Source organism: Sprattus sprattus (genome assembly GCF_963457725.1).
Source record: "Sprattus sprattus genome assembly, chromosome: 14".
NCBI classification, from domain to species: Eukaryota; Metazoa; Chordata; class Actinopteri; order Clupeiformes; family Clupeidae; genus Sprattus; species Sprattus sprattus.
This window is the reverse complement of record NC_137912.1, coordinates 31,399,260-31,422,762: the sequence shown is the minus strand read 5'-3', so window position 1 is coordinate 31,422,762 and position 23,503 is coordinate 31,399,260. Positions and strand designations below refer to the sequence as shown.

At 44.4% G+C, this 23,503-nt stretch overlaps 1 protein-coding gene across 1 annotated transcript in view; it reads right to left on the bottom strand.

Annotated features, from left to right (window-relative positions):
* Positions 1 to 21,677: 21,677 nt before the first annotated feature.
* kirrel3l (kirre like nephrin family adhesion molecule 3, like) overlaps positions 21,678 to 23,503 on the bottom strand; it is a gene marked incomplete at both ends in the record, with an annotated part of 42,074 nt that continues 40,248 nt past the window's right edge. The window contains one exon of the mRNA XM_080851483.1: positions 21,678 to 22,436. Within this exon, the coding sequence (XP_080707609.1) occupies positions 21,678 to 22,436 (759 nt within the window). The remainder of the gene's footprint in view (positions 22,437 to 23,503) is intronic.

The following is a 23,503-nucleotide window of genomic DNA, read 5'->3' as shown; positions in this document are numbered from 1 at the left end:
TATCATATTTCATGTTTCATAAAGAGTGTTTTTATGGTTCATTAGTGTTGTTTTCATTTGTGGAAGAATGAATGAATGAATGAACAAACAGATGGTCATTGGTATTTACAATTACTGCCTTTTATTGATACATGGAGGTTTATTTGTCACATACATAAAAATACTACTGTTTTTTCTGTGCGAGTGTGAAGAAAGAAAGATCAAGAAATATTTTTCATAAATAGCAAGAGGGAGTTTAAAGAGCAGTGTGTGAAAAAAGGTGTAATTGATGTTTTATAGTCATTGTGTGTGTTCAGGATAAGGAATGCTTGAGGAAAGAAGCTCCTCCTCAGTCTCTCTGTTCTGGTCTTGTAGCAGCAGAGACGTTTGCCTGACCTCAGTGTTTTGAAAAGTCCATGGTCAGGATGTTAGGAATCCTTTACAATACCTTGGGCGCTGGTAGGTAGGTCTTTTCTTGTAGGTCTCCTGCAGAATATGGAGAGATGCTCTGATGATTCGGTGCTGCATTCACAGGCTGTACAGTTCCCATACCAAGTGATGCTGTCAGGACACACAGCTGATGGTGCTGAACTTCCTCAGCTGATGTAGGAAGTACAGTCTTTGCCTTGATTTCTTCGGTGGGTGTTCACAGTCCATGTAAGATCCACAGTAATGGGTATTCCCATGTATGTTAAACTTGATGTCAATGACTTAACATAAAAATAACATTATCGTATATTTGCCTCATTGTTATTCTTGGACGCGGCTATCTATACAGCACTAATTAGAATTAATTTAGCCCACTTTTGAGGATGTTCGGATGTTTTCCTCTATCTTTAACGATGTTTCTAACCGCACGGGAGCCGCCATTTTTCCATTCTGTTGACAAATGCAGCCTTCTCATTGGTGTAGCATGATCACGTGTCGAACCGTGGCACGGCTCCCGACAAAAATCTTATTACGCTCTGAAGTCTCTAGTTCTGCATGAAACAAAGCCATATAGACAATCGACTGGAAAATCAGCGACGAACTTTTTTTTGGTAACTAACCACGACTCGCTCTTTTTTATAAGCTAAAGATTGTGTAGATGCCAGTGAGTGGAACGGGCTGAAACGAAAACCGTGTTCACCTTACGGCCTAACACACACACACACACACACACACACACACACACACCCCAATGGACTGACATAGATGTTTTATGTGTTTCATGTGACAATTCAAGTTCATTGTTTTATGTGCTTAATGTGATAATTCAATGGTGTGTGTGTGTGTGTGTGTGTGTGATAATCATTGTATTGGTAATTGTGATAAATGAAATAGTATTACCACTGATTAATTAATAGGGTCATTATTCCATTGTTATCATACCACTGAGCTTTAACATAGAAGTTACTGCCTTCTGCCTTAGTATGCTTCACTGACACCTGTGCCAAATCCAAAGAACCTCTTCTCTCTCTGTCCCTCTCAATTTAACTGTAACTAGGAACATTAAGACACCATCCATTCTCTATTTTTTTTTCTCTCCATCTCTCCATCTTTCTCTCTGTCAACTTTCTCTCACACTCAATCTCTCTTCTTCACTCCATTTTTATCTCCTTTTTTCAATATTTTCACTCTCTCTTTATCTCTTCATACAGAGCCACTCTTGTTCACTCTTCTTTCCTTCTTCCACTCTTCTTTCCTTTCTTATTTTCTTCTTCCATTTTTCTTTCCTTCTTCCACTCTTCTTGCCTTTCTTTTTTCCTTCATCCACTCTTCTTTCCTTCTTCCACTTTTCTTTCCTTTCTTCACTCTTCTTTCCTTCTTACACTCTTCTTTCCTTTCTTCTTTCCTTCTTTCACTCTTCTTTCTTTCCTTATTTCCTTCTTCCACTCTTCTTTCCTTCCTTCACTCTTCTTTCCTTTCTTCTTTCATTATTTCACTCTTCTTTCTTTTCTTCTTTCCTTCTTCCACTCTTCTTTCCTTTCTTCACTCTTCTTTCTTTTCTTCTTTCCTTCTTTCACTCTTCTTTCCTTTCTTCTTTCCCTCTTCCACTCTTCTCTCCTTTCTTCACTCTTCTTTCCTTTTGTCTTTCCTTCTTCCACTCTTCTTGCCTTTCTTTTTTCCTTCATCCACTCTTCTTTCCTTCTTCCACTTTTCTTTCCTTTCTTCACTCTTCTTTCCTTCTTACACTCTTCTTTCCTTTCTTCTTTCCTTCTTTCACTCTTCTTTCTTTTCTTCTTCCTTTCTTAACCTTTGCATTTCATGCACTGGTATTTCCTTCAGGAAATGCATTTTCTAGTTACTAGTTATCATTCAACGTAGGCGATGTGTGTCGCTTGGTGCTTGGTGACGAAATGCCATGTATTTCTGAATGTTGTTGCTCCCCTTGATGGAGTCAGCAGAAGAATGTACCTGTGCTGGATTGACAAGGATTTGGGCAACTCGTTGTCCACAATTCCGACATGCCTTGAAAACAAAACCGGGTCTTTTTCTCTTCGTCATCCTCTTCCTCCACCCAGTCAATCTAGCTTTCATTTTTGACAGTCGCTGGGTGTATGAATTTTATATTTTAGAACCTGAGCTGGTGACAGAGACTGCGCTGATCCTCATTTCTCCTCACTCTCGCACTCACAGCCAGGTCTGATTAGGAAGCGCTCCAAATATTTTTTGTTAGAACGTTCATTTCTTCACGCAACAATCAGTCAATGCGAAAATCAAAACATTAAATGGCAACTGACCGGGTCATAGGCTACGATGTTTTTGGCAAGTTCATTAAATTATTATTACAGAAAATTATAATTTACTCTTATAAATTTTAGGGGCAAAATTACATTTCTTAGGGGCAGTTTTGCCCTTTGCCCTCGTGTATTTCCGACGCTGCAAATCATATCAGTGCCCCCCCCTCCCTATTTTGTTTCTCTTCGGATCTGCATCAATCTCATTTTTGGCCTTATGCGAGCCGAGTTGACAGAAATCCGTCATAGCGACGGAAAACTTTAATCCATGCAGATGCAACCAGGCCATACACGTTCAGGTTTTGTCCGTTCTTGGATTCCTGGCTACAGGAATGTTCCGATGAGAAATTGGAGACCAGTTGAGCAATCTGCGTCATCATCATTAAGCAGAATTTTGCCCGATGTTCTATCAGTACTATCCCTCTATATGCCCGCAATTTATTCCGTCATCATTAAGCAGAATTTTGCCCGATGTTCTATCAGTACTATCCCTCTATATGCCCGCAATTTATTCCGTCATCATTAAGCAGAATTTTGCCCGATGTTCTATCAGTACTGTGGCATAGTGGAGGTGTGTCGCATTAGTGACGTATCGTGGGTATCCTACTGGTGACGGGGTAGGGTCAAGGGGGAGACACGCTGATTAGTGCACCTGGATATAGCCCCAGCAGGGAAGCTATCGGCAGAGCTGCCTTTTGTCTGTGGTGTGCTTGAGTTCGTGAAGGCTACACCCAGCGGAGTAATTGAAAGTGTGTGCGTAAGATCCAAGGTAGGACACGCTTCTGTATTAAACTTTATACACATGTCTTTTAGAATATTACGTTGACGCGTTCATTGATGGTGGAATGTATGATTTGTAGCCTGCACAGAGTGCTGTAGCGTTTTAATACCTTGGAGACGTGTGGAGTGAGGCTGGATAAAGCTGGGTGAGTTTTCATGGGCCTTGTACTATGTATGGATGATTTTTAAACAAGCGATGTATTTGTGAGCGATGGGCACTAGGCATTGACGTGTGATGTGTTGTGTGTTTGTTTGATTTATAGGCATCGTGTGCGCCACTGTTTGTATCCCTCAGTTTGTTTTGCATTGTTTGTATCCATATTGTTTTGTAGGCCTACGTGTCTCTGAGTAGTGCATTCATGTAAATTAAAGATCGGATGTTTTTCTATACTTCTATAGCCTACTTCAATCATCAATTGATATCGACCTCACAGTTTGGCGCTGCGAGCAGGGTTATGTAGTTGGCTAAATATAGAGTATAGAATATGTAAATTGCTGAGACACGTTGGATTCACGCTGTATTCTTAGAAGGCAGATTGCAGGCTATGTTACGGTGTGTTATATGGGACTGAAACAGTGGCGTACAGGGAAGAGTCGGCGACGTAAAGCATTGATCTGGGACCTGCATAGGAAGTTGCAACGTGGAAAAGTCAAGCATTAGCCTATTTTTTTTTTTTTTGAGAAAAAAACATAAAATTGTGGCTGACCTAGCAAATTGATTACCCTTTTCATTTGTAACTGTCTTGTATACCGATTTGATTTTGTTTGTCCCGTGTTTTGGGGAATTTACAATGTCAAACCCTGAGACCCAGGCTGAGCTTCAGGCCCTGAAAGAGAGAGTACAGGCTGATAAGGATACCATCAGCAACTTGAAGGACCTGAATGAGGCCTTGCAGGGACAGTTGCAGGACAGGGAAAGCAGTAGACCCTCCAGCCGTACAAGTGGGGTAAGTGAAAACCTGGCTAGTGCTCAAAGCATATTGTACCTATCAAGAGAGAAAAGAGGTAAAGTTTTTTCAGGAGGCTCTACAACTGTTTTTTATGAATGGCTAGATGAACTCCAAGCCTCTCTCAACTACCGGCCATATACTGGGGCAGATAAGGCCTCTTATATTTACGAGCAATTGGGAGGAGAAGCGAAACAAGAAATTCGATACCGGCCGCTATTAGTTCGTAAAGATCCAGAGTGCATTATTAAAATCTTAAAAGAGATCTATGGCCGTCCGCAGTCACTTACCAAACTTCAGCGTCATTTTTTTGATCGCCGGCAGAGGGAGGGCGAGACTGTCAGAGAATTTTCTCATGCCCTTATGGCCATCATGGAGGAAATTAATCAGTGTCCTCTTAATGGTGCTTGGGCTAGTGAAACAGCGCTACGTGATCAGTTTGCTGAAAACGTGTTTGATCTTGGCCTGCGTAGAGAGCTTAAGAGAGTGATTCGCCAGAACACTAGTATGTCTTTCTTTGAACTTCGGAAAGAAGCCTTGCTATGGGCAGAGGACTGTGATCTGGCTGGGGAACGAGGCAGAAGGGTTGCTAACGCATGTGAAGTGGAGGCAGAGCCAGTGGACGCAAATGCGGTGACTGCAGTCCGTGTCCCATCATTGGACCCGAGTTTGAGTACAATTTTAGAAATGCTGCGCAAACAGCAAGCACAATTGGATGACGTGACTCGGAAATTGGCGGGTGCACAATTGACAAATAATAGGTCTGGGGTTAGTCGTTATCAGCAGCAGCCGCGGTTTGATCCATCTGGTCGGCCTATCTGCTTTAAGTGCCAAGGCGTGGGGCATATTGCAAGAAATTGTCAACTGAGAAGTAACCAGGTGCGGGACCCTCAACCGAACCGCGCTGAGCCCACTGAGAGATTAGTGCATGTGAATGAGCAGCAGGGAAACCTCTTCCCCCTGTGGCGCGGAGCCGAGTCACAGGAGGGTCGGGAGTAGGCTCTGATGTTACTGGCCCAGAAGTTTTTGGGTGCTTGGTGGGGCAGAGTCCGGTGGTTGAGGTTAAAATGGGCGGGGCCAGTCTGAATTGTCTTTTAGACACAGGATCAATGGTCACCACAGTCACTGAAACTTTTTTTAGGCAAAACTTCGAGCGTTTTGGGCCCCAAAAATTGAAGAGTTGTAACTGGCTTGCGTTACGGGCTGCCAATGGGCTCGCCATACCATACCTGGGTTACATCGAGGTTGACATTGAGGTGCTCGGCAAGGTCATCCCAAAACGAGGTGTGTTGGTTGTTAAAGACCCTACTGACCCTGCAGCCATTGAACGCAAACAATTGGTGCCAGGGCTTCTTGGGATGAATGTTATAAAATTATGTTATCAGCTGTTTTCTGTAAATGATGATCTTGCCCAGGGCCTTGGCCCCCCGACTCAGTTGGGGTGGAAGGCAGTTTTTCATGCGCTCCAGCAGGAGCAGTATGTAGAGAATAAACAAGAGTGTGTGGTGAAGTCTATTGTGCCTTATGTGGTTCCAGCTGGGTCTCTTTGTTTTGTGCCAAGTACCAGGTGTGGAGTTATGTCTGGGTCGGAGAAGCCATTTCTCATTGAAGCTTTGGGGGCAGATATGGGGGGCTTACCTGGGGGGCTACTAATTCCAGGTGCGGTCATGTTTTGTAATAGCGACCACATTGCTGTGCCCATAATTAATGTAAGCACTTCACCAGTTTACATAGAGCCCCATACATGTTTAGCTACCCTACAGCCGGTCGAATTGATAAGGGGGAGAGAGGCTGAGGTGGTCTTTCACAGGATAAGCCCAGAGGAAGAACAGGTCACTGTGCTTGAACAGCAAGCTGTACCAAGTGCCGGGGTAGCATTAGCACCCAAGATAGCTCAGTTGGAACTGCCCGAGCTGACCACTGTACAAGCGAGTGAAGTTAGGTACAGGCTTCAAAAATATGCTCATGTATTTACAACATCTGATAATGATCTAGGGTGTACTACACTTATTCAGCATGAGATCCCACTCGTAGATGAGGCGCCTGTCCGTCAGAGGTATCGCAGAATCCCCCCCTCCCAGTATGAAGAGGTAAAGTCACATATCAAACAGCTTCTGGAACAGGGGGTGGTTAGAGAGAGTTGTAGCCCATACTCCTCCCCGGTGGTGATTGTCCGAAAGAAAGATGGCTCCATGAGGATGTGTGTGGATTACAGGCAATTGAACGCAAAGACCCGCAAGGACTCTTTCCCTCTCCCGAGGATAGAAGAATCTTTGGACTCACTAGGGGGAGTCAGGTTTTATACGTTAGATCTAGCCAGCGGCTATAATCAAGTTGAGGTGGTAGAGAAAGACCGCTCCAAAACTGCTTTCTGCACGCCCTTTGGCCTGTATGAGTTTAATCGGATGGCTTTCGGGCTCTGCAATGCGCCTGGGACATTTCAAAGATTAATGGAGCGCATTTTGGGAGATCAGCGACATCAGTCTTTATTGTTATATTTAGATGATGTGGTTGTTTTTTCCACCACCTTTGAACAGCATCTTGCCCGTCTGGAGCTCGTCTTAGCCCGCTTTGCCGATCAGAACTTAAAAGTCAAGCTCAGCAAGTGCTCCTTTTTCAAATCCCAGGTGACCTTCCTAGGGCACGTGATTTCAGCAGATGGGGTGGCCACAGACCCAGAAAAAATCTGTGCCGTGGCAGACTGGCGGAGGCCAGAGAATGTCCAGGAACTCAGGTCTTTCCTGGGGTTTGCAAGTTTTTATCGACGCTTTGTGAAAAACTTTGCCAGTATTGCAGCCCCTCTCCACGCACTCTGTACTGGGGAGCACGTAAAGGGTAGGGCAAAATCGTCTGCAGCCAGCCTTCAGCGACACTGGAATCCTGAGTGCGAGAATGCTTTCAGGGCATTGTGGGAGAAGTTGACTTCGGCCCCTGTCCTGGCGTATGCTGACTTTGGCCAGCCTTTTTTTCTGGAGATTGATGCCAGCTACCAGGGACTAGGAGCAGTACTGTCTCAGGAGGTCGGGGGAAGAGGCGCCCGGTCGCCTAGCCAGCAGGGGCTTGAGACCTTCAGAACGCAACATGAGCAACTACAGCGCCATGAAGCTCGAACTGCTCGGACTCAAGTGGGCGGTTACGGATAAATTCCGTGAGTATCTCTTGGGTAACAAGTTTGTTGTTTTCACGGACAACAATCCACTCAGTCATCTTCAAACTGCCAAGCTCGGGGCTTTAGAACAAAGATGGGCGTCAGAGTTAGCTCAGTTTGATTATGAGATTGTTTACCGGCCTGGTCGCTTGAATGCCGGGGCGGATGCACTCTCGAGACAGTATACTAGCAGGCACACCTCAGAGTGCCCGATGAACGAGCCATCTGAAATGGGTGGCGTGATCTTCGAACAACATGCCTCAACCTCTTGCTTCCCTGTGTATAGCAAGGACTCCCTGACAACTCTGCAGAAGGCCGATGGGGTGATCTCCGCCTTTCTGAAGTATTGGGTAACTGGACAGAAACCAAGTCGGGAAGAGAGGGCAAGAGAGCTCCCCAAAACCATTGAACTGCTGAGGCAGTGGGACAGGGTGGTGGACGACGCGGATGTACTGTATCGGGAGAGCCAAGACCGGACGGAGGGAAAAGGTCTTGACTGACATCTTCAACCTGTCACTGGCCCAAGCTATTGTCCCTGCGTGCTTTAAAACCACCTCCATCGTGCCGGTGCCTAAACACTCCGCTGCAGTGAGCCTTAACGACTTCCGCCCCGTTGCACTGACCCCCACCATCATGAAGTGCTTCGAGAGGATGGTCCTGGCTCACCTCAAAAGCTGCTTACCACCCACACTGGACCCTTTTCAATTTGCATACCGCAAGAACAGGAGTACTGAGGATGCCATCTCCACAGCATTACACTCCGCCCTTTCTCACCTGGACAGTAACAACAGCTATGTGAGGATGCTGTTTATTGACTTCAGTTCAGCCTTCAACACTGTCATTCCATCCAAACTGATCACTAAACTCAATCACCTGGGTATCAACACTTCTCTCTGTAATTGGATACTGGACTTTCTGACCAACAGACCCCAGTCTGTTCGGTTAGAGAACCACACCTCCTCAACCCTCATCCTCAACACAGGCGTGCCACAGGGCTGCGTGCTTAGTCCTCTTCTCTACTCCCTCTTCACCTACGACTGCACTCCTGTACATGGTTCAAACACCATTGTCAAGTTTGCAGACGACACAACGGTGATTGGCCTCATCAGTGACAACGATGAGTCGGCCTACAGAGAAGAGGTCCAGCACCTGGCGGTGTGGTGCGCCGACAACAACTTGGCTCTCAATACCACAAAGACCAAAGAACTCATTGTGGACTTCAGGAAGAAAGTTGGCACACACACCCCCATCCATATCAATGGGATGGAGGTTGAGCGTGTTGCCAGCTTCAAGTTCCTGGGTGTCCATATCTCCGATGACCTTTCTTGGACCCTTAACACCTCATCCATTATAAAGAAGGCACACCAGCGTCTCTTTTTTCTGAGGAGACTAAAGAAGGTCCACCTGTCTCCTCAGATTCTGGAGAATTTCTACCGCTGTACCATTGAGAGCATTCTCACAAACTGCATCTCAACATGGTACAGCAGCTGCTCTGTTGCCGACCGCAAAAGACTGCAGAGGGTGGTGAAAACTGCCCAACGCATCACTGGTTCCACTCTCCCCACAATTGAGGCTGTCCAGAGCAAGAGATGTCTGCGGAGGGCACGCAGCATCATCAAGGACAGCTCACACCCCAACAACAGTCTGTTTGCCCTCCTCCCTTCTGGGAGGCGCTACAGGGTCCTCCGTTCCCGTACCAGCAGGTTCAAGAACAGCTTCATCCCTGCGGCTGTCACCCTGCTGAACTCTGCTCCACGGGGGTAGCCCCCCCACCCCTTCTCACACCTCCCCCTGTAACTGTCCCCCCCCCCCCCCCCCCCCCTCCAACAACTGAACTCTTGCACTATACCTACTTCCCCCCCCCCCCCCCCCCACCGTGGCTGACTGCCACTCACCCTCCTCTAGCCATTGTACATTTGCACTATACTTAACTTCACCCCTCCCCCCACCCTGGCTTGACTGCCACACACCCTCCTCCAGCCACTGATCATTTGCACTACACCTCATTCCTCCCCCCCTATACCTGGCTTGACTGCCACACACCCTCCTCCAGCCACTGAACATTTGCACCTTAATGTCTTTTTATAACTGTATCCACTTCACTGTATTACCTGTATTGATTGTACTTTACTACCTCATTCTCTTGATTTCACTTGTTACCATCAGTTTACTTTCACCTGCACTTTATATACTTATCATACCTCACTCTTAGCTCAATTGCTGCTATTCAATTTCTGTTTATATTACAATTCTGTGTCATATTCTAACTCTTACTGTACATATCATATTTATTCACTTAGTCCACCCTACATTTGCACATACTCTGCACTTTTATTGCTATTTGCACTTACTGGTTAGATGCTAAACTGCATTTCGTTATCTCAGTACTTGTACTCTGTATAATGACAATAAAGTTGAATCTAATCTAATCTAATCTAAAAAAGTAAGGCAGCTCATCCTACCCCAAGCGTTGCATAAAGAGGTTCTACAGCAGATGCATGACGGGCACGGGCACCAGGGAATAGAGAGAACATTCAAGCTGGTGCGCCGTCGCTGTTATTGGCCTGGAATCTATAAAGATGTGGAGAGACACTGCAATTCCTGTGAACGGTGCATTATGTCTAAAGCACAGCAACCCCGGGTGGTGACAAAGATGGGCAGTCTGTTGGCAGTAAGGCCGCTAGAAGTGGTGGCGATGGATTTTACAGTCCTTGAGCCCTCTTCGGATGGGCGAGAAAATGTCCTTATTTTTACTGATGTTTTTACAAAGTTCACCGTTGCAGTACCCACAAAGGACCAGAGGGCGTTGACCGTAGCCAAATGCCTTGTCAAGCACTGGATTCAGCCCTATGGAGTCCCAGAGCGCATACACTCTGATCAGGGTAAGTGTTTTGAGGCAGAGGTCGTCCAGTCATTGTGCCAGTTGTATGGCATGAAGAAGAGCAGAACCACCCCCTATCATCCCCAGGGGAATGGGCAGTGCGAAATGTTCAATAGAACACTGCACGATCTCCTTCGCACCCTTCCCCCGGAAAAGAAGAGGAGATGGGTGTAATATCTGCCAGAGGTGGTTTTTGCCTATAATACAACTGAACACCAGAGTACTGGGTACACACCCTACTTTCTCCTGTTTGGCCGTGGCCCTGGGGTTCCACTTGATGTGGCCCTTGGTGGTAGTGATGTTGATACCCAGGTGGAGTTGAGTGAGTGGGTGGAGTCACACCAGACACGGCTACAAGCAGCCTACAACCAAGCCAGGGAGAGGTTAAATAGGGCAGCGGAGTCAAGAAGCCGACAAAAAGGCCCTCCAACAACGAACAGTGTTCTCTGTCCTGGTCAGTTGGTGTATGTGCGGAATAGACAGTTTGCCGGTAGGCATAAGATCAGACATGTGGCTTTCAGTGCCACACAGAGTGTTGGAAAGGTCTGGCCCAAATAAGCCTGTCTATCTTGTGGTCCCGGTGGATGCCTCCAAGTCCCCTAGGAACGTTCACCGCACAGAGTTGCGACTGTGTGGTCCTGGGGTGCAGCAGGAGTGGACAGAGCAGACTTCGGAGAGTGGGAGTGAAGAGGAGGCACCTGGAGGCTGGATGAGGATGCAGCCAGGCAGCTCTCATGCTGGCAGCCCTTGCCCACGTCAGAGCCCCCCAGTGCAGGCTGGTCAGGCAGAAGAAGAAGTGTGGTCAATGACGGATGAAGATGGAGATGAGCTGTCAGCGTCACCTGAACCCAGATCTCTCAGAAGGACCACCCGGAGTAATGCTGGGAAGCACCCAAACCCCTTCAATCTTCCGCAGTCAACGGTCAGCCACCGGGGTAGGGTATTCCCTTAGGACATGGCTGTTGAGTAAAGTTGAGAGAGCAAATCAGCGGGTCGCTGATTTTATTTTCTGGGGGGGTGAGTGTGGCATAGTGGAGGTGTGTCGCATTAGTGACGTACCGTGGGTATCCTACTGGTGACGGGGTAGGGTCAAGGGGGAGACACGCTGATTAGTGCACCTGGATATAGCCCCAGCAGGGAAGCTATCGGCAGAGCTGCCTTTTGTCTGTGGTGTGCTTGAGTTTGTGAAGGCTACACCCAGCGGAGTAATTGAAAGTGTGTGTGTGTGTAAGATCCAAGGTAGGACACGCTTCTGTATTAAACTTTTATACACATGTCTTTTAGAATATTACGTTGACGCGTTCATTGATGGTGGAATGTATGATTTGTAGCCTGCACAGAGTGCTGTAGCGTTTTAATACCTTGGAGACGTGTGGAGTGAGGCTGGATGAAGCTGGGTGAGTTTTCATGGGCCTTGTACTATGTATGGATGATTTTTAAACAAGCGATGTATTTGTGAGCGATGGGCACTAGGCATTGACGTGTGATGTGTTGTGTGTTTGTTTGATTTATAGGCATCGTGTGCGCCACTGTTTGTATCCCTCAGTTTGTTTTGCATTGTTTGTATCCATATTGTTTTGTAGGCCTACGTGTCTCTGAGTAGTGCATTCATGTAAATTAAAGATCGGATGTTTTTCTATACTTCTATAGCCTACTTCAATCATCAATTGATATCGACCTCACAGTACTATCCCTCTATATGCCCGCAATTTATTAGATTTCCATATAGTGCCCAGGAACAGCAAAATGTGAAAGAGGAGCCTAGGAAGACAGCCTAGGAAGCCCACTTCAATGCAGCACATGCCCATGCGCGGTCGGTAGTGGAGCGCAAAACCATGGTTCTGCTGACGCAGATGCGGCTTCTGGTGCTGCTCGTGCCACAGGTGCGGCTGCTGGTGCTTCGGAGACGTGTCTACTACATGTCACATACTTTGCTTTTGCCATTAGGCCACTTGCCAGGCTTTCTAACAATGTTTTGGCCCGCATCTGCTCTTCCATCAGCAGAACGTCGATGACGTTTACATGTTTCTTTCTTGCTTGCCAGTGTCACGGAGAATTTGAGCATTGAGGATGCGCTCTGTTTGGGCATTGATAATATGCTAATTCGATTAAATGGGGGCGTTGTGAGGGCGGAAATTCAGTTGCGCACATTTCCACGAACATTTGTGATTTATAACCGAAGGATTGGTGTACACATGTTTTTTTGTGTGTACGTCCATTTTCTGTGGATCTCACTTAAGCTCATTTTAGAAAATGTTTTAGACAAAATGTAGGATGGTTTCCATTCCATTCTCTCCCTGATGGTTTATTAAATTAGCTGCGTATGGATCTGCCACCCGCTCCTGAAATTAAAATAAAAAACAGATTTCAACATAATGCTTAGGTTGTGCTGAAAACAGGATATAGGACACTTATATTGCACATTACTAAAGCCTTTACACAAGTTAAAACCTAGTAATGCAAAACACGGCCACACTGTGAGTTCTAACAGCAAGTACAACAATAGGCTATCTGTATCTGTTTAAACCTATGACTGTAAAATAACACATGAAAAAATTATATATTTAGTGCCAAGCACAACCACAACAAAGTGTTACTCCTGGTTATGCTAGCTGTTGGTCAGTTAACATTGTCCAAGCAAGCATAGCTTCTAATTTCTCACATCAATGGAACGATCAGAGAAATTAGTAACTATGCTTGCTTGGTTAATATTAGCTGAACAACAGCTAGCTAGCCAGCCAGCTCAGTTAAGGTAAACTAGATGCTAGATTAGACTAGATGCTATGCAGTTCTAGACGAGCCATGTTGGCAAACTGGAAAATCAGTTTTCTGTCGATGAATCAGCAAGTGATGAGAATAAGAGGAAGTGAATTGCAGTAAGAATATACTCAGTGACAGTTTAAGTCAATGAATACATTCTCTGCTTTAGTTACAGTTCCGAAGTATCCGGTCTCGCACCTTCAGACTGGAGAACAGTTTCTACCCTAAGGCCACCAGACTCCTAAATGAACAATAATGCACTCCTCACTTTACACTCGCCACTTTACTCTTCACTGGATCACTTTTACTGCTGTTTGAACTACTTTTTCAGTCAAGCTCATGTTCAGTTTAGCTCATGTAGGTTGTTTATCTGTTTAGTAGCTGTTTAGTATGTGTATTTATGTTTAGTATCTATATTGTATATTTATTGTTTATCTTGTAGGTCTACTACCCAGTCTCTTCATATGTTTATCTTAAGTTCAGTACTTATTGTTAAGTTATGTTATGTTATATCATGTTGGAGTACTTATATGTTTTTATGTTTATATGTTATGTTATGTTATGCTATGTCTTGTTAGGTTATGGTAGTGTGGTATGGTGTCTTGTCCTAAGCATTTCAGTGCCCAGTCCAACTCTGTTGTTCTGTGTATCTGACAATAAAAGATAAAAGACTATTTGTTGTCACAGACGAGGCTCTCACAACAAAGCAGTAGATTTATTAGATTAGATTAAACTTCATAGTTTTTCAGTTCCATTGGAAGATGTTTTATTGCATTGCACAGTACTGCTTGTTTTTACTGATTATATACTGATTAAAGCTGCTGGAAGCGAGGCAGAGTGTACCAACTGCAGATGTAATGGACTTCTGAAATTGACTCATCACTATTAATATAATATCTAATAAGGAGGATGGCACCTTTGAGGGGGTATCTTGATGGACATTCCTTGCAAATGTTTTTTTTTTTCCTTTCCCAATAAATTAAATCATGTCATGTCAATAACATGAATTTATACAACATATAGCAAATATCACACGAATATAGTAACAGTACTTAGATTGGATTGATTTGAGTGATTGGAAAGTGCTTCAATTGGTTCTTTGACTATGTCACGTCCTATGTGTTAGATCTGGTCCATGTTAAGGGAACCGTGGTTACAGTCATCACCCAGATGGGCTTTCTCTGATACCAGTGTAGTGAATGAAGGGGGTGAAGTCCCCCCCTCCCCCCTTATCAAAATCATAAATTCAGTGGTTACCAGGACCCAGTGGCGGTTCTACATGGAATTCCGCCCCGGGCGAGACCCCCTCCGAGCGCATCAATGCACACATCATTTATATTAATGTTAGCTAACCAGCTCTCTGCAAGTTAGGTTGTGCAAGCACTCAACATGCATTATGGTTAGTTGAGTTAGCTAACCAGCTCTCGGCAAGTTAGGTTGTGCAAGCACTCAACACGGGATTTCGCTAACGCTTGCTAGTCTAGTTTACATTTACATTTAATTTACATTTAGCAGACGCTTTTGTCCAAAGCGACGTACAAGGGATAAAACAGTCAAGCTAAGAGCAATAAAACCTGGTGTAACAATAAATACAGTACTGTAAGTGCGGGACTGTCACTGCTTAAGTGCAAGTTAAGCCAAGGTGCCAGTTAGGAAGGGAGGTGCTCTCTGAAGAGTTGGTTCTTCAAGGGACGAGAGGGACGCCCCTGCTCTGGTAGTGCTAGGCAGGTCGTTCCACCAACGTTGGAACTTCAACTGAGAATAGTCTGGATTGCCGTGCTTGCGGTTGGTTGAACACCAAACGCGCTGCCGCGTTCTGGATCATCTGTAGTGGTTTCACCACGCAAGCCGGCAGGCCCGTTAGGAGGGCATTGCAGTAGTCAAGGCAGGAACTCACCAATGTTTGCACCAGCAGCTGGGTGGCATACAGGGTTAGGTACGGCCTGATTTTGCGGATGTTGTATAGCACAAAGCGGCATGACCTGGAGACAGAGGCGATGTGGGCTGTGAAGGTTAGTTGGTCATCAATAATGACCCCAAGGTTTTTTGCTGTTTTGGATGGAGCAAGAGATAAAGAGTCAGTATTGATATTGATGTTGTGGTGGATGAACTGTTTGGCTGGGAAGACCATCAGTTCTGTTTTGGCCAGGTTCAGCTGAAGGTGGTGGTTTTTCATCCATGTGGATATATCAGCAAGACAGTCCGAGATCCGCGCCGAAACAGTGTTGTCCTCAGGAGGGAAAGACAGCACCAGTTGAGTTTAATCGCATAACAGTGGTAGGAAAAACCATGCAAGCGGATGATAGGGCCCAGCGAGGTGGTGTAAATGGCAAAGAGAAGTGGTCCCATCACCGACGCTTGGGGCACCCCAGTGGTGAGGTGGTGAGGTACAGACAGATGACCTTGCCATGACACATTGAATGAGCGCCCAGTAAGGTATGATTCAAACCAGGAGTGCGCCTTGTCAGAGATGCCCATACTTGACAGTATGGACAGAAGGATACGGTGGTTGACTGTATCAAACGCAGCTGATAGGTCAAGCAGGACGAGAACTGAGGATTGAGCTGCTGCTCTAGCTGTTTTTAAGGCCTCCGTCACAGATAGCAGGGCTGTTTCGGTGGAGTGACCGCTATTGAATCCAGACTGGTTTGGATCGAGGTTGTGTCAAATAAACGCTAAATGTGAAAGGAAATATATGGTCTAACCAGCTAGCTATTGACCTGTTAATTATTAAGATTATACTAGTACTCTGTATGCTGTGACATTTCTGTTAGTTGTGGCTAGCGGGATTTTGCTAACACTTTAGCCAAGTGTCAGATGAATGAACATATTCATACCCTACGATCAAATCAGCTAGCTTACGCTAGCTAGCAAACAATTCTGCTGATGCTCAACATTAGCTGGTTGCCTTAATAGGAATTTTGGCTACGTTACACTTGACTGAAAACACATTTTTGTCCACTCGAGCATCCTTCAATAGTTATCTCGATAATGTAATAGACTACTATGTAATTTCCCTCGGGATAAATAAAGTATCCATCTATCTATCTATACCATGGGTCGGGAACCTATGGCTCGCGAGCCACCACTGGCTCTTTTGCTGACGGCCGGGGCAGAGCCATAGAAAACAGAGTTGCGACAATTCCATTGACTCCCATTGTAAAAAATGGTGGACGACACTTCCAGGTTATGGAGACGCCAAAAGTTTCCAAGTTCCAACGAAGCCCCGTTTATTTCAACGGCGCGTCAAGAACAATTACTGGTAAGTTGATGAAATAACAGCATTTTAAAACGGATTTCACACTTTTAAGCATTAGCTATCAGTAGTATACTCTTAGACATCGATATTTTTTTACATTTGGTTTGCATGAAATGTCGATGTTGATGTTAAACATGTAATGGATGTATGGACCTAACTGAAAGCTTGGTAACGGAGGCTAATGTGAGGTAATTAACGTGATCATTTCGTGAGGTAATTAACGTGATAAGTCCGTGATAAGACTTTTTGTTGTCAGGTGACATTATTATGTAAAGTTGTTTTGATTGTTAGGTTTTAAAACATTACCAAAATAATACCACTGCTGCTAATACTATTAGTGCAGTAATGTAGTGTTGCCAGGCTGGTCTGCACACACACACACACACATACAATAATATAAGTGCTGTAATAGTGTTGCCAAGCTGGTGTGCTTTCAATGTATGTCTGAAGAGGGTATCCCAGTGTTAGACAGACACGTGTTCAGTGTTACATGTGTGTGTGTGTGTGTGTGTGTAATGAGAGTGTGGCTCTTCTGAAGCAAGCCTGTGTTTTGATCAGTGGGTTTACTAGAGAGAGCCAAAGCTAAAAACCTGTTCTTCCTCCTCTTGTCTCCCTCTCTTCCTTCTCTTCATCTTCATTCTCTTCTTTCTCCCTCTCTGTCTCCTCCTCTCCGCTCTTCTACCCCTGCTCTCTCTCATCACCTCTTCATCCTCTGTCTCTTCTTGTTCTTCGATCCTCCTCTCCCCCTCCTCCTCTCCTTACTCCTCTTCCTCTCCTCCTCCTCCTCAGTGCACACAGGCAGTCCACCAATAGCAGGTCTCCTCCTGGCGCTGGTCGACCCAAGCCCATGCCATTATCTAGCAGTCTATCTCACCTATATCACCCATTGATATGATGCTGGCAATGTGTTATATCAAGTAAAGATTAAGCTCTAACTGCTGTGTTATTTAACCATTTTCCCTGATCCTGTTTACTTTTTTACGGCTTTGCCTGGCTCCTCCTCCTGTCTGTGTGCTGCATCTGATTCTTATAGGTGAGCTGGGCGCAGGTGCTTGGAGTCGCGCTTATCTAGGGGTCTGGGCCTTTAAAAGCGCTTCAGACCAGACTGGAGGGGGTCCGCCGCTGCTCTGTCTCTCCCTCACCAATTTGGGATTTTGTTTGCTTATTCACTGCACCGCATTATACTGATTGCTTACACTTTTATTTTCCAACTCCAATACTGACTTCTGTTCAGTTTGATTAATTTAATAAATCTTATACATACATAGCTACTCTGCGTGTGACCTTCCCTTCTCTGTTCCCAGCTCTGAGCCAGGCTTATATCAATACAGATGAAAAGCATGAGTGGGTGTGAATGGAACTTTAATAAAAGATCTTGTTTGCTTGTGTATTGGTCTATTCCAGTCCATATTATTATTCCAGCTCACCAGCTCTGACATAAATTGCAACTGTGAATAGTTGCTTGTAGAGTTAGATTTGGTTCTATTGACTGTATTGATATATTCAGTCATAATGAGTGGCTGTTTGATAGATCTGATACATGGCTTCATATTAAAATCGCCATGGTTCTGATGCATGTCCTACAAAAATAACTAAAATGTAATGTAATTTAATGTCCTTTAGTCTCCTACATGTCCTTTCAAAATAACTTAACTTGGTAATAAAGATACAAAGTACTTTGGAAAAGCTGATATTTAACAAAAGTGCTGAGAGTCCAACAGTACAAGTTAGATGGTAACTTGTTTATCGAAGTGCAAATGCAGAACGTAAGGATAGCACCACTCACGTAAATAACCTAGCCAAGCTAACACGAACTTTTCCCTCCAAACGTGTATTATTATTATTATTCAAAAGTAATACATGCAGTACTTCCCATGTTTAACCACAGCTCAAAAGCATAACACACTAAAATACGTTACATAGAGCATACGTGTGCATACGATATGATATTTACCATGCAATAGCTCACTGTACCATACAAGTCAATGACAGTTTGCGGTTTCTTAGGAACTTTGCGGCTTGCCTGAACCACGTGACAGCCGTAGCGGCGACATCAAAGCGTGTCGCAACTCTGTTTTCTATGGCTCTGGGCCGGGGCTTTCGGACGAAATGGGTTGGAGAAAAATACGGAGAAAAAAAAACGTGTAATCAAGGGATCAGCCTAGGCCTAGTAGAAGGCTTAAATAACAGTCAATACTAGTTTTATTAAAATGACAAGGCTTCGTGGCACATACGTAGGTCTATCTGAGTTATTTAATTTAACTTTCCACCTCACTTGACTGTAACCATAGCCTGCAAAATATGGTTACATTCGCGGCTGGTTGCCATGCCAATATCTAACAAAATCACAGATTTCCCTAGATTTCCGTCAACGAGAAAACTTCCATTGTTAAAGTTGATAGTCTAGAGAAAAATATTGAAAAGGAAAAAAACGTAATGTGCATCCCTGGTGTTTCTATCGGCGATTTCGAAATAGAGGTTGCCGACCTGACCTTCAAATCACTGTTCAAATTCAAATCACTGAACGATCAGCTGGAAGGAATCGCACGTCAGCGAGCACAGTTTGCGAGCGAACACAAGTGGACTGTCATGTGAAAGCTTCCATCTCAAGACGAACTGCTTCTAAAAACTTGGAATGATCGGTTCCACTTATGCATGCGAGTAATCTTTCTCACATATGAAAAATATAAAGACGAACCTGCGCTCGCGTTTAACAACGAAAGCCTCAATGCTTGCATGAAGCTTCACCTCACTGAATATGAGCCCGACTACAAGGCCATCAGCAAGTCTATGCAACACCAGAAGTCGCATTAATCTCTGGTAGGCCTAATGTTCAATTTCGAGTGTTGTGTTGTCAACGTTGTTAACTTCATGTCGTTGTTACGCTGTAACGTTGTTAACTTCTGTCATTTCCCATTGCCATTTACATTTCAAGTTACTAGTATAATAACTTTTAAAACTAGTAGAACATTTATTTTAAAAACTGTTGAATAAAAGGAACTGTTAGTTAAATATCCAAACTTTTTCTTGTAACTGTCTTTTTGTGGCTCTTCTCTGAGATAAAAAAAAAAAAATGGTTCCCGACCCCTGATCTATACTCTGCTCACTACTACCTTCCACCAGTTGGATAATGCAGTCAGTGTCTCCATCCACCAATTCCCCTTGCCCTTGGTGACCACATAATCATTCTGTATCCATTTGTATTAGCCATTTCACACAATTCAGAAAAACAAAAACGTGCAGAAATTACAGGGCTGTAATTATAATGTTATGAATGTGCGTTATTTGGAAGAAAGTCGATGTGTGACTGACTTTAGCCCACTAATTGCATTGGAGTTTTGCTCTATACAGTTCCCCCTTCTCACCCAGGATCTGCGCAGCACCTTCTTTGCGAGCAGAGGCGCCTGCAGCTGCAAGGGGCGCCAATTTGCCAATTCCCCACACAGTGATATGATAGATAATAGAAAAAAGCTTCGCAGCCCAGATTATTATATTTTTTTTTTAAGTGATCGTGTCTTGAAGTGCCCCCACGTGTCCCTTTTAAGTGCCCCCCCCGTGTCTTGAAAAAGTGCCGCCCCGGGCTGCTGCCCGGTTCGCCCGTGCCTAAAACCGCCCCTGCCAGAACCTCTTTCAACAATTCAACATTTAGCGTCCATTTCCACACAACACCATTACACTAAATAAAAGCTGTGGGACTGAGGTAGCCCATATGTTTGTGTGTGTGTGTGTGTGTGCAGGTGTAGCATTTAGCCTGAAATGCCCGTCTCATACAACTTTTAAATGGCTAGTAGCGCTCACACCACAGCTACATTGCATTTCATTTTACATGACAGGTTGATGTAACGTTGAATAAACAGCAGTTAATACACAGAGTGGTCAATAGAGGGTTTGTTTTATGAAATGACAGAAAATACTGTAACGTGGTTTATACACAGTGCAATTTATAGTCTGGAAAATACAGCTCAGAATGAGTACAGGAAAAAAAAATACTACAAAATAAAATATAGATAGATACTGAAGCACAAATATTTATATAAATTAGAATGATAAAATGCACTTTCTACATTTTCACTATTCCACTTGATAATAATGGATAAGTGTGTATAAGAGTGAATTTCACAGGCCACTCATCCATAGTTCAAAATATATTATGATGAAGTTAAACATTTCCGTGGTCATTAAGCTCTGTAACAGTCCTTGGTGTTTAAATGTATTGACAGGCAATGTATATGTTAGTATGCACACAGTTAAGGCTACATTCACAGACATAGCCTATTAGTCTAGCCTAGGCCCAGAAAAGCCTAGTAGTCACAACATGTAGGCTTCAGGTTACTTAAAAATCAAAATAATAAATCAGATAGATGGTGTAGAGGAATGCACCCCTTCAATGATTTGACTTGGTCAAGTCTGCTTGAGGATACAATGCTACCAATGACAGAATGGGATAGAGAATGCATAGAAGGATGAAGAAACCTAAGAAGTCATGTCGTTTACAGAGAAACATGCAACTGATAAAGAAAGCACCATGAGGACCGTGTAGAGACAGCATTGGTCTGTTTGCTGCAACCTCACTGTAGGTTACCATATCAAATAACATACCATACATACATTCTGATGAATGGTTTGAAGTTGAAGTGTGCCAACCCGCTCTCACCTTCAACTTGTATTTAATGAGGAGCCTCTGCTGCCACCGCACAACACTGCTTCAATCCTGATGAGAGCGCTTTGCTGTTGGATTTAGTTTCCAATTATGTCTGATCAATTTTGCAGTGAAAGCGGGTAATGTTGACATGGATATCAGTTATAATTGATATATTCAAAATCAAGACACACTATACAGTCATCTATAGTCATCTATACAGTCAAAATGGTTTAATGAAACTGACAACATTTTTTTTTTTTGAATTGGTGAACAAGGTGCTGATAGTTCAAGACACATACAACAGGTATGGATCACTTTCATCCTCTTTGTGGATTCTTTCTAGAACAAATGCGACTAGTTCTCCTACATCAAGTATGTTGTTGTCTGTTGTCTCAATTTGAATCCATTTCAAAATAAATGTTACAGCATGTTTACATATTGACATAATCCCCTGGATTGCATGCCAAATTAAGGATAACATTCTCTTCAGTCAACTGCGACACACTCGTATGTTGAAACTCACATATGTGTTTGCATGCACTGTTGCTGTTGTGATGAAAGTCACACATGTGTTTGCATGCGCTGGTGCTGTTGTGATGGTCTACTAGAGTCAGACTGCTGTGAGGAAACTTGAGAGGAAGCATAAGAGAGGTGTGAAGAACTGGAAACTTTGCTGGCTTGGTCAGATTGTTCGTCGGCATCCATTTTCTCATAGGAAATGTTAGGCTTCATGTAGCTGGTGAAAGCTCGCCCATATGCGGCAGGAAGGAAAGTTGAAGCAGCACAAAGGGGGTCAGTAAGATAGACATCAGACTCTGCGTTCTCCTGGGTCTGCTGCACAGAACATTGACGAGACACCTGCCTTAAGTCAGTGTGTGTGCCAACAGGGGTGGAACACTGACGAGACACCTGCCGAAAGTCTGTGTGTGTGCCAACAGGGGTGGAACACTGACGAGACACCTGCCGAAAGTCTGTGTGTGTGCCAACCGGAGTGGAACATTGACGAGACACCTGCCGCCAGTCTGTGTGTGTGCCAACCGGAGTGGAACATTGACGAGACACCTGCCGACAGTCTGTGTGTGTGCCAACCGGAGTGGAACATTGACGAGACACCTGCCGACAGTCTGTGTGTGTGCCAACCGAAGTGGCACATTGACGAGAGTAGTCAATGGGGTCTTGCTGGCCATACATCACACTAGTTGGTTGTGACTGCGTGGCAATGTAGACAGGTTGCAGGGAGGAGGTGTACTCAGAAAAGTTGTTGCTGTGAATTTTGATGTCATCGTGATCCCGGACATTGTAATAACCATTCGTAGGGTCCTGAATATGTTTTTTTTTTGGGGGGGGGGAAAGGCAAAGCAAGTGTACATTAGCAACTTTGGCACAATACGGTACTGATACATACCAGCAAAGCAAGAGTACATTAGCATTTTTGACACAATACGGTAATGATAAATACCAGCAAAGCAAGTGTACATTAGCAACTTTGACACAATACGGTACTGATACATACCAGCAAAGCAAAGCACTCACTTGGCTAACTTGATCTGTCTCTGACTTGTGCGTGTCTGTTAAGTTCTCTAGTTCTTTTTGGGCTCCATACAGGAGTATAAATATGGAATTGCCGTCATTGTTGTGTATTCAGTATGGATTCATTCAGTCCCGCAAGACCTATGGTGAATATGACCGGCGGGTGCAGGAGCTGCCCCTGGATGATGTCTGGATGAACAGGGAGGACTTTAATGACCTGCTGACAACAGTGGGTCCACTAAAAGCAGCTGAACGTCTTGCCGTTTTCAAGTTTTTTATGTCAGGTTTTTTCAAAGTCCTTTGATTCAATTTTAGGTTAAATGTTTAAAATTACTGTAAACTCTGATGTGTCAACAGATTAAGACTTATTCTAATTGGTGCACAAGGTACCTGAACACCAGACACTCATTCACAGCGACTGGTTACCATGTGGGTACCTGCACAGTCAGCTGCATTGGGAGAGATGTATGCCTTGCTATTTAGGAGAGCTTGGTGGATGACAGCGTGCCAGTGCCAACCATGCAGGACTGGAGTGACATCGCTGAGGGTTTCTTTCAGTGGTGGAACGATCAAAACTGCTTGGGCTCCATCCATGGTAAGCATCTAGTCATCCAAACTCCGTCCAAATCTGGTTCACTCTTTCATAATTACAAGGATACACACTCAATTGTGCTCCTTGCTGTTGTTGATGCCCAGCACCGTTACTGGGTCATCAATGTTGTATTGGCTACGGGCCCCGCACCAATCTAAAGAGTGCTAGCCAGCTACAACCTCAGTAAGCATCACAACGCTCATTTCGTTTAATAAAGCATACAATTAAATAATCCCACCAGGAACGCCAACAATCTCTGATACAG